This window comes from Squalius cephalus, assembly GCF_949319135.1.
Source record: "Squalius cephalus genome assembly, chromosome: 9".
Taxonomy (NCBI): Eukaryota; Metazoa; Chordata; class Actinopteri; order Cypriniformes; family Leuciscidae; genus Squalius; species Squalius cephalus.
Genome location: NC_137130.1, coordinates 39146342 through 39158380, shown reverse-complemented (window position 1 = coordinate 39158380; position 12039 = coordinate 39146342). Strand labels below are relative to the sequence as shown.

The window sequence follows — 12039 nt, the reverse complement described above, 5'->3', positions numbered from 1 at the left end:
TTCCAAATGATTTAGCGCCGCATGCGTCGTTATGGCAATAGCATCCTCCGTGGACCTATTTGACTGGTATGCAAACTGATGGGGATCAAAGGAGGCTGGGAGGCTAGATGTGTACCATAGTACCAGTTTCTCCAGGCATTTCATGACAACTGGTATCAATGCAACTGGTCTGTATGTGTTAAGGTCCTTTGGAAGTGGCTTTTTTTGGCACAGGTATTATGATAGCATAAAGATGGAACGGTGGCCTGTAACAGGAAGCTATTTAAAATTCTGGTGAAGACTCCTGCTAGCTGGTCAGCACAGGATTTAAGGACTCTGCCCGACACCCCATCAGGTCCAGTTGCATTTCGTGGGTTGATAGACTTTAGTGAACATCTCACTTCGTGTTCCTGCAGAGTGAGAGTGTGATTCATGATGGCTGGTGGCGACAGCAGATCTGTTTCAGGTCTGTCAGCCTCAAATCTGGCAAAGAAGTAGTTCAGCTCTTCAACCAGCGATGCATCAGTGTTGGTAGTACTGTTTACAGTGCTGCCTTTTTAGTTGGTTAGATGTTGTATTCCCTGCCACACTCTGTGTGGATCTTTGTCTGCTAGGTGGTCCTCCATCCTCCCCTTATAAGCCTCCTTTGCCATCTTAATACCCTTCTTCAGGTCAGCTCTAGCAGAGCAGTACTGTTCTTTATCCCCTGATCTGAAAGCGATATTGCGTTTTCTCAAGAGTCTCTTGACTTCTCTTGTCATCCAGGGTTTTTCATTGGGATATGTCCTGATGCGAAATTCCACCGTGACATTGTCCATACAGAAAGTAATATAATCCAGTACAGCCTCTGTGTCACCATCTAAGTCACTTTGAAATAACAGGTGCCATTCAGTGTGTTGGAAACAGTCCTGGAGCTGGGATAGGGCGTTGTCAGGCCAGATTTGAATAGTCCTACTACTTGGCTGTATAGCTCTCCTGACAGGGATGTATGCTGGGACCAGGAATAGTTGGATGTGATCTGACTGGCCCAGGTGAGGTAGAGGAGCAGTTCTGTATGCTTTTTTGATGTTAGAATATACATGGTCTAGTGTGTTTTTTCCTCTGGTAGCACAATCGACGTGCTGGAAAAAGCTGGGGAGTACACTCTTTAAGAACGCCTTATTAAAGTCCCCTGCTATAATATGCATTCCCTCTGGGTGATCGCGCTGCAGTTTGTTTGCTATGGTTAGCAGGTGAGCCAAACCTGTGCCTGTGCTAACATTAGCATCGGGGGCTATGTAAACAGCAGTAACAGTCACTACAGTATATTCTCTTGGTAAATAAAATGGTCTACATGTTACCGACAAGGCTTCCAGGTCAGGTGAGCAGTGCTGAGCAACGATCTTGCTGTTAATGCACCATTCATTATGCACAAGAATGCAGAGTCCTCCTCCTCTGCTCTTACCGGAGTTCTTGTCTTGGTCCTGCCGGTAGCTAGTTCGGCCTGCTAGCTGCATGGCGGCGTCCGGGATGAAGGGATTCAACCAGGTCTCGGTGATAATCATCACGCAGCAGTTCCGTATATAGTTGTTAGTTGCTATACAGAGTTCCAACTCATCCATTTTGTGTGTGATGGATCTGGTCTGTGTGGTAGTTTCCTTATCCGGGCTATCAGGCCCGACCGACATCCTCGCTTCTGTTTCCTCTCCCGTCTCCGCCTTCGTCGCCTGCCACTGCCGAAAATAATCCACGGAGCGCCCGGTGGTCTGGCTATATCCTCCGGGATGTTATGAGCCGCCTGGAAGGCTCTCGTAATGTCTGTGTTATACCATAGTCCAATCTTGATTAGATCGGTGTGGCTATTGTCCGTGTGGCTTGACGTCCTGGTCAAGACGTTAAACTGACCCGATAGGGACTAGATGGATAGCCTACCAGAAGATCTTAGATCAATATGGTTATGGGGACCGAACTAGTGTAACTATTGAAGTGTTATTGGGACGCAGCAATAACACTTTGACCTCAAAAGGCAAGTAAGGGGTTTAACCGCAGAAAGGCTTTTGAGGAAAGGGTAAGGCAATTACAAGGAGACCTTGGAAAGGCAAACCCACTGCTTTTCTGCGCATGAGGTGTCGTGTTCCTACGCAGTCATACCTGGAAAAAGGAAAACCCACGTAGTAAATGATATGAATCCACAACCAAATCAAAACTATACTGGCTCGGCCGTCGCCCAGGTAATCAAGGACCGCGGTGGTTGGTCAACCAATCTGCCAGCCACTGACAAGTATGCTAAGACTGGAAAATCCAAGAAGAACAAATATTTCTCCGTAGCCACCTACAACGTGAGAACGCTGAATGACACTTACAACAAAGAAACTGACATATGGATTACGCACAAAGTTGAAAGAATGATAGCACACTGCGAGAGGCGAAACATCAACATTGTAGCCATCCAAGAGCACCGTCTCAAAACATCTGATAAGGTGGGCTACATTCACTACAAGCAAAATCATAGCTGGACCCTGGCACATTCAAACTCATCTGATAAATGTCATGGAGTCGCGATTTTGTACAACAACTTGATAGCTCAACTAATTGGCTCAATCTCAGTTAAATCAGAACGTTTGTTAGCGATACATCTTAAAGGGAACGCAAAGGCATGTATAGTATCAGTATACGCCCCAACAAAAGATGCCAACGACGACGGGAAAGATGCATTTTACAACGATCTTGCTGAACTCATCGAGACTATTCCCCCACACACCATAACCGTCCTTGCAGGAGATTTTAATGCAAGAATCGGGAGTGACAGTCATATCTCAAATCCAAGAGTTGTCGGCAACCACTGCTATCATTCAGAATCAAATGACAATGGATTGAGGATGATTAGCATGTGTGAAATGGCGAGTCTACGCCCCGCCAACTCATGGTTTCCAAACAGACCAACCAGACTACGTACTTACAGAAGTCCAAAAAGTAAATTTTACCAGCTAGACCACATTTTATTTAGCACAAAATGGTGGACTTCTGTCAAAAACTGTCGTGCATACAATACCTGCAACGTTGGTTCTGACCATACAATTGTGTGCGCAAAGTTCGAGCTCTCCTTACGAAAATCAAAAATTAAACCAGACAAGAGATGTGCTTTCAACGTTGAAAAACTGAAAGACCCAGAATTGAAAAACGCATTCAATGTGGAGGTTCAGAATCGATTTGAAGTACTCTTCGATGAAATAGTGTGCTTAGACCCATCGGAATCGATAAAACAGCGAACCAACGCATTAGACTCTGCTCTTATCGGAGCCTGTGAGAAAATTCTGGGGAAAAGGCCGAAATCCGAACAACCAAGCTGGATTAGCCCCAACACCATCAAGCTAATCAACGAAGAAGGAGATCTCAAGGTAAGATACAAGTGCACACAAAATGTAAAAGACAAAGAAAAATGGCGTGAAAAGCAAAAAGAGGTTTCGAAAGCATTCGATATGGACAACGAGGCACATATCAATTCTAAACTCGATGCCCTAGAGCGAGCAGTCAACAAACATGAACATCACAAAGTTTGGAAACTTATCCATGACATCAGCGAAAAGCCCAAAGATGCCTCCTCTAGCAAAATCAGAATGCTTAATGGACACATCCCAAGTTCAAGCGAAGATCTTTTAAAAGAATGGGCCAACTACTTCTCAACACTCCTGAACAACAAGAGTTCCAAAATCAATCTGAATAACCGCCCACTTCCAACACCGGACATCCCAGGTATAAAATTGGGTAAAATCACAAGAGCAGAAATTGATGACGCCATCACTACACTCAACCGTAACAAAGCACCCGGTCCAGATTATGCCATGACAGCTGAAGTACTAAAAGTGAATTCGTAGTAAATCAACTTCACAACATCTGTCAGTTGGTCTACAAACACCTCACAGCACCAACACAATGGACATCAAGCTTGATAAAGCCAATACCGAAGAAAGGTAACCCACAGTTCATGACCAACTACCGAGGAATCAGCCTAATGTCTATAGCAGCCAAAGTCTACAATAGAGTGATTCTCAATCGCATAAGAAACCCGGTTGACAAACTGCTCAGAAGCAACCAAGCAGGTTTCAGAACAGGTCGGGGATGTGCTCAACAGATCCACATCCTCCGTAGGATCATGGATGGAGCGCGCGCACAAGCCCTCCCAATGTATACTACCTTTATCGACTTCAAGAAAGCATTTGACTCAATTGACCGAGAGATGATGTTTGCCATCCTACGTCATTACGGAATTCCATCGGAAATTGTAAACGCAATCAGAGTCATGTATGACAAGTCGACAAGCCAAGTATACGTTGGAGGAGAGCGTTCAAAGTCCTTTGCAATCACAACAGGAGTTCTACAGGGAGACGTCCTCGCACCATACTTATTCATAATTGTCATAGACTATGTTTCAAAGCAATCAGCAGGCGATTTCGGTTACCTAACACACAAGGGTACCCCAGCACGATTGGAAAACGCACGGCCACAACGAACTTGTGCCAAAAAGAGAAAAGAGATAACAACCGAACGAAAACTTAACGACCTCGCATTCGCAGATGACATAGCGCTTCTCGAGAACGATCCAACCCGAGCACAACAGCAGCTAACAGTAATGCAGCAAAATGCCTCTACCGTCGGCCTTGAGATAAGCATTGAAAAAACGGTTCAAGTCCAATTAAATGATAAATCCCAAATAAAGACCAATCTGTTAATTGATGGGAAGCCGATTGCAATCGCGGACGAGTTTAAGTACTTGGGATCATACATAGTGTCGACCAAAAAAGATGTCAACAATCGTATAGCTTTAGCTTGGGTCGCATTTACGAAACTCAAGTCCATCCTGAGATCACCCAAGCCGCATGGAAAGTTCAAGATGCGCCTATTCAACGCATCGTGCATATCAGTTCTTCTTTATGGATGCGAATCATGGGCGCTCACTCAATCCCTTGAAGAAAAGCTAAACATCTTTGCTAGAAAGTGCTACCGAATCATGTTGGGAATTAACCAAGCAGAATCTCACATGACAAATGAACAACTATATAGCACAACAGGTCAACAGCCAATTAGTGATACCATCAGGAGAAGGCAGCACCAGTTCATTGGACACTGCCTTCGCATGGGAAACAATGAACCAGCGCAGATATATGTTCTTTACAAGTCGGAAGTCGCATCGAACCGGCGGGGTAGACCAAGAATATCATACAGGGACTACGTTTATCAGTATTACAAACACCTAGCCCTAGATAAGGAACGACTGCATGAAGAGCTGACCAGCATGTCAAAAGAAAGAGGACTGTGGAGAAATATCATCGCGCCTAAAAAGCACGCCCGATGATGATGATTGTCCGTAAGACCTTGACATGGAAACGTTATGAAAATCACTAACGCTAAACATAAATAAACACAGACAGGAGAGCTAGACAGGAGAAGTCGCGCGTCGCCATCGTATTCCAATTAGGGAGGAAGTTGCGTATCTTGGTATCAATATTTGTAAAAATCAATCAGTCAGAGTGCAATCCAATTTCCAACCCCTTATGGTAAAAATGAAAAAGAAATTTGATATGTGGCTCATGAGGGATTTATCACTCAAAGGTAGAGTTCTTTTATCTAAAACTGAAGGGCTGTCTCGTTTAGTCTATCAAGCAAAAGTGTTAGATGTACCAAAATCTTTTACTAAAAAAATGTATTCTACCTTATTCAACTTCATATGGAAAAACAAGTCACACTATTTAAATAAAAATATTTTATGTAATTCTTTTAATCAAGGAGGTTTGAATGTGCTTGATTTTGGTACTTCTAATACAATTTTCAAGTTGAACTGGATTAAACATTATATTAAGCATACAGATAAACTATGGTACATAATTCCTAATCTTATTTTTGAAAAAGTTGGTGGTATAGAGTTCCTTTCAAAATGTGACTTTGAGGTTAACAAGCTCCCTATTCAGCTATCCAATTTTCATAGACAGGCTCTTTTATGTTGGCTTCTTGTATACAAACATAACTTTTCCCCCCACAAACAGTTAATTTGGAATAATAAAATGATTAAATATGAATAAATCAATCTTCTACGACAACTGGGTTAAAAATGATATTATACTGGTATCACTGATAAATAACGACGGCTACTTATTTACATATACTGAATTTTTAAAGACATTTGGGATTCCAATATCTCCACGAGAATATAGCATTGTTTTTGATGCAGTAGGTTTTCTGAGACTTTTGGGAGGCAGTAATTAACCACATAAGCAATCACTGTTTAAAAAACAGGTATTGTTAAATGGTGTTGATATTAAAGACAGTAAATGTAATAATACATTTTTCAGATGTCTGATTCATTGCCCTGCGACACCTCGAAATAAATACTTTTGGAAATTTGAATTGGAGATTGATTTGGACTTATAATAACAAATATTGTATCAATAATAAAGTTTATGAAATATACTTTAAAATTATACATAACATTTATCCAACAAACCAGTTCCTAAAAAGGTATAAGAATGTCCTTTCTGAATCTTGTGTATTTTGTAAAAAGGATACTGAAACTATTTTGCATCTTTTCTTTGAATGTATGTATGTGATTTTTATTTATTTTTTTGTATTTATGTGAAATATTTATTTAATATGTTAAGTGGAATCAAAATTCACATAGAGAAAAGGGATGTTTTTTTATTATGACAGAAAAGATATAGACAAGAATCACATTTTTATGTTAAATCTCATTATATTACTTGGTAAGTTTTATATACACAAATGTAAATGGTCTGAAAGGATTCCTAACATTTACCATTTTAAGGCTGATATGAAGATTTTCTTTGAAACATTGCAAGGACTCTCAAACTGCAAAACAACCAGAACTATGGTAATCTATAAACAATTTAATTCCTCTTCTTTATTTTAATTATACATGCAATTATAATTATTATACTCCTCTCCGATATGTCTTTTTTTTTCTTTTTCTTTTTTCTTTTTTTCCTTAATGTGTGAATTGACTGTTTAGCATCTTTGATATAAGTGTTGCCTGTAATGTTCTTAGTATCTTATGATGCTCTGGATTCATTTTGAACCTAATATGTGAAATATGTGTATGCTGTATTATACAATGTATAATTCTGGAAATAATAATAATTAAAAAATAAATTTTAAAAAAGACCCCATTTCGCATCCGAAGATGAACGACTTCGAGCCGAATTTGGCCGAGCTCGAACTTCTCACCACACCGGCACCCAGTTTGCACGTCTAAATTAGTTGCTAACATTTAAAAAAATGAGCATACAATAGCATAAAAAGTATTTTTAATGAACATAAAGGTCCATGTTTAATAAAAATGTTCACGAAACTTAATGAATATTTATTTATAATGAATATTAATTTATAATGAATATTAATAAATATTTGTGTGTGCTGTAAAGTGGTTAGAAAAAATGAAATCGGAATCGGCTAAAATCTGTATCGGCAGGTCAAACTCAATGAAAAATCGGAATCGGCCAAGAAAATTGTAATCGGTGCATCTCTATAATCTTTCTGATTGGCTGGTATCAAACAACATCACATAATGATATTCACCTAGATGTTTTATTTATTTATTTCTACATTTGCCGTAGTATTGTCGATGGGTTCAATAACACATCCTGCAAAAGGGGTGCCTTGGCCTGAACCTAGTGGTATTTGGGGTACCTAGTCATGGAAAAGTTTGGGAACCCCTGCTTCTAGCCTACCAGAAAATCACTTTTTTCCATTCCACTGTGCTACTTTATTTTTCAGTGTATGACCGTTGCGCTGGAGTCTCGCGTCTTTTGCAGCATCACGTGCATGACATGATGCTCTAAAAACGCGGCACTCAAGTTCAAATAAGTTAAACTTTTAAAAGGTGCGCATCGAGACCTTGCGCTTTCCCCCCACTGTGCCCGCGTCTTTTTCAGTTTTTCAAAGAAAAAAACGCTTTCTGTGTGAATCATAGACATATAAACTGGACACAGCGACCCCATAGGTTTCAAGGGAGAAAAGTGAAGCAAATTAGAAGCACTCTCTTCCTGATGGCTGAGCGTACTGCGCAGACTCAAACTGAGCTTGACGACGTAGATGTGACGTGAGCAACCTGTCTGTCTTCTAGTAGCTGTGCCAAGATCAATCTGAATCATTCCCTTCCGAATCTTGCAGAGACGGAGAGTGTGTGTAGGAGCTGTCCATGAGCTAGGAGCAGGAGCAACTTTATGACTCTCTATGGGCTTCTCCCTTGACTTTCTCGGACTTTATGCCTCCACGTCCCCCGATCGCCCGCGAGCTTCTCCTCCTGTCCATACGGTAATCTCTCTACTGTGCGACAGAGAGTCGCGGGTTATGACGCAATCGTTAGCCTATTTTTACAAAAACAGCTTCTACGGGGCCATAAGATACAAGGTAATGGAGCCTTTTATACATTTTCGTGTTTCTTTAGAAATAAACAATGGACAAATGGAGTCTTTAAACGCCTCAGATGTAAAGTTATTCGCTGTCAAAGTGACGCCAAAATGAATGGGAGTCAGTGGATTGCTAACAGCAGGTGATGGCTTGTTAGCCAATGGCAGCCCCCAGGGAAGGTACGAAATTCGAGAGCTCGATTACCCCCCTGGTGTGAACCAGCCCTAAGAAGCAGAAATGGCCTTATATACGGTGGCCGAGAGAGCTCAACGCGCACCAACTGAAGAAAACACATGCAAATAGAAAAAACACCCACAAATTAAGAAAACATCTTCATCAGTTTCACAACACGCGTGTGCTCCAAATAACACAACCAAGTACAGAAACGCGATGCAAATAACATGGACCACAGCGGAAATGTTTCCAGGGGAACCAAATAAGTGACGCACCACGGCTGGGACATGCTTATTGCTCGTGAGCATCCCCAGAGCCCGTCTACGGAGAGCCTGCCCACTCCCTATTAAGCTCTATTGTACTGAATTTTGGTTGTAGTACCACCAGAGTTCCACTGGGGGGCGCTCGCCATGAGTGCAAAATGAATGGGAGTCAATGGGGCTAGACGCCTAAATTTGTCTCTTTCACCCGATTGCCGTTGAGAAATCTCAGATCTGATTGTAGATTTTGCAAGTTCAACATGGGTTATAGGTCGAAAGTTGAATGAACGAGTACTTATGTCCTTTCGATTTCTTACAGGTTGAGTTGTTGTTGCCCATAACACGCTAGCATTCTGCTAATGACGTCAGCATTCTGACGTCATTGACATTTTGAAAGACTTTTTAAAGCAAATAAGTGACTCTAAAAAATCTAACACCCAGCAATGTGTAATTTCTTTGCATCTCCTTTCGAATACAACATTCAAATTACTAGACAAAAAATTATATCCTGAGAAAAGTGGATTTTGAGGGTTTTTCGCCATAGACCTCCATTCATTCTGCACTCGTCCTGTGAGCGCCATCATATGGAATCAGAGTGGAACTGCAACCAGTTCAGAAGCCGGAAGTGTAGTGAGAGTGAAACTTCTCGCCATATTAGACATTCTCTGGCATCCCTATGCCCTGCTCCCTTCAAATGGCAGGCGGCAGAGCCCTTAAAGTGGGACTTTGGAGTGAGCAGGGCACTAGTGTGCCATTATGTAGCCGTTTGGAACACACTTGATGAAGGGAGCAACGAAAGACAACGTAATTTCCTCATTATTTTCACCTGGGATGTTCCCATGACAACGCAGCACGGTGTCCATCAGCTGAATAGCTGTTCTTACAACAGAAATATAATGCTGTTAACATAACGGTTGCAAGTAAATATATTATTTTTTTACAAAAAAGCTTTTAAAATATGCGTTATATATCTGTGTGTCTCAACTTTAAAACTTTGGACCCTACATTACCTAACATTTCTTATGAAACTTTTCTTTATGAAAATTTAAACATAACATGAAAAAATGTGTACTGTGTAACTGATGTAGAGATTAATATCTTTCCCTCATGTTCTTTTTCTCTTATCTTTTTTATTTATTTATTTTAGTTTTTTTCAGGTCATTGTTCTTTTCTCATTTGTATTCTGATGACATTGAACATATTGTTAATATATTTTGTATATTGTATACAAGTTGCATGTCATAAAAATGTAATCTCTGTATGTTTTGCAACAACAATTAAAAGAAATTAAATAAAATAAAGTAGACTTTTGAGCTGTAAGCATGTCCCAGCCGGGTTCGTCACTTATTTGGTTCGCCCGGAAACATTTCCGCTGTGGTCCATTTTATTTGCAGCGCGTTTCTGTACTTGGTTGTGTTATTTGGAGCACACGTGTGTTGTGAAACTGATGAAGATGTTTTCTTAATTTGTGGATGTTTTTTTTTTCTACTTGCATGTGTTTTCTTCAATTGCAGCGTGTTGAGCTCTCTCGGCCACCGTACAAATAGGCTAAATATTTCCATCATGTCTAGACCTTATGCAAATACAGCTGTACCTTAATTCCAGGTAAGATAACCATCTCATGTGAAACTAGCCTAAACAAGATAGGCCTATACCACACATATTAGACAAGATACCACACTGAGCAGAAAACGGAAAAAACAGATGTCTATAGCCCAGAAATAGAGTATACTACACTAAATGTCTGGTCTGAATAGAATATTTGAAGATAAGTATAACTATGAGTATATGATTAGCCTATGAATTAATCCTTTTTACTTTTTAGTTGCATTTGTTTGGTTCTTTGTTCATCCTCAAACAATTATTTTATTTTTATTTTTAAGAGGTTTTCACAAGAGTTAACTGTAAACTGCAAACATTAAACACAATGTCACAATGATTAGTGGAGCGTTTCGGCCATGAGCGACTGAGCAGAGCGTGCACACAAAGCTGAGACAGCGCACACACACAGCGGAACACTGACCAGTCGCTTTGAAGTTGTGCATCTTCGGAAGCGGAGCTGGTCGCAAAGTTACAAAACATGGAGGGATCATGTTTGATTATAGGATAAAGTTCAATATAGGGACTTATGAAAAATACTTTGGAACTGACTATAATTTTAATGTTCATTTGAAAAAGATTCAGGGTCAGTGTAAGATAAAAATACACTGCTTAATATAGTCCATTCATATAAAATGAATATATGAAAAAATGCTCTTCAATAAATTCTTCATATCCCATTCATGTTGTATTTATACCAAACTAAAGTTAAATTGGTTTGTTCGAACACATTAAACCCTTTGACACCATTTAAACCCTTTTGACACACCTTCTCCTGCCTGCTTTAAAGTGTCCTCTGTTGTGTCCAGTGATCGGGGACCGTCTGAAGGTTTCTACAGCCATTCCCAAGTCAGCGGTGTCCGAGGGAGAATCCGTGGAGCTTCAGTGCAACTCTACACGGGGATTCACAGAGCACACCTTCCTCTCCGTGTCCTGGTCCCTCAAGAAAGAGAGCGGACTGTTGGAGGAAATCTTGACATTTGGGCCGGATGATAAGATCAAAGTAGGAAGCAACTACATTCAGCGCTACACAGACGGGGGGCTTCGCTTGGACCTTCCTGGAGGTGGCTTTTATGGACTAGTCCTGAAGAGTGCGAAGCCGTCAGACCAAGGGGAGTATGTGTGTACGGTCCAAGAGTGGGTGAGGCAGGGAGAAGAAAGAAACTGGAGGAAGATTCAGGAGAAGTCTGAGGAAATAGGAAAGGTTGAGGTTACACCCACAGGTGAGTCAAATTCATTTTCCAAAATATTATATTATTTATTATTAATTATTTGTTACGTAGAGCATTTTAATTTATTTTCAATTTTAAAATGTTGCCATATACATGTCTTAACAGACTAAAAAAATATTATAACCTATTTAAGGTCTGCATGCAACAAATGACGAAAAGACAAAGAGAATGATGGAAGACAAAGAAAAAGAAGTGAACAGCAACACTGAAAATGTATTTTGTATAAAAATATAAACATGTTTTGTATATGTAATTATTTTGATTAGTCAAATTCTTTAACTATAAACATTTTAATTGTTTGTCTATTTTTGCTTTTTACTAAACTTACTTAGCCAAAGTATTTACTTACTTAATTATATTTACCTGAAAATACCTTATATGCAGCACAACAATAA

General features: G+C 40.2%; 1 protein-coding gene across 1 annotated transcript in view; it reads left to right on the top strand.

Moving 5' to 3' along the window:
* LOC307164181 (prostaglandin F2 receptor negative regulator-like) overlaps positions 1-11784 on the top strand; it is a 33411-nt gene extending 21627 nt beyond the window's left edge. Inside the window, exons 3-4 of the mRNA XM_079880652.1 lie at positions 11222-11635; positions 11750-11784. Of these exons, the coding sequence (XP_079736778.1) occupies positions 11222-11635; positions 11750-11754 (419 nt within the window). The 3' untranslated portion in view covers positions 11755-11784. The remainder of the gene's footprint in view (positions 1-11221; positions 11636-11749) is intronic.
* Positions 11785-12039: the final 255 nt, after the last annotated feature.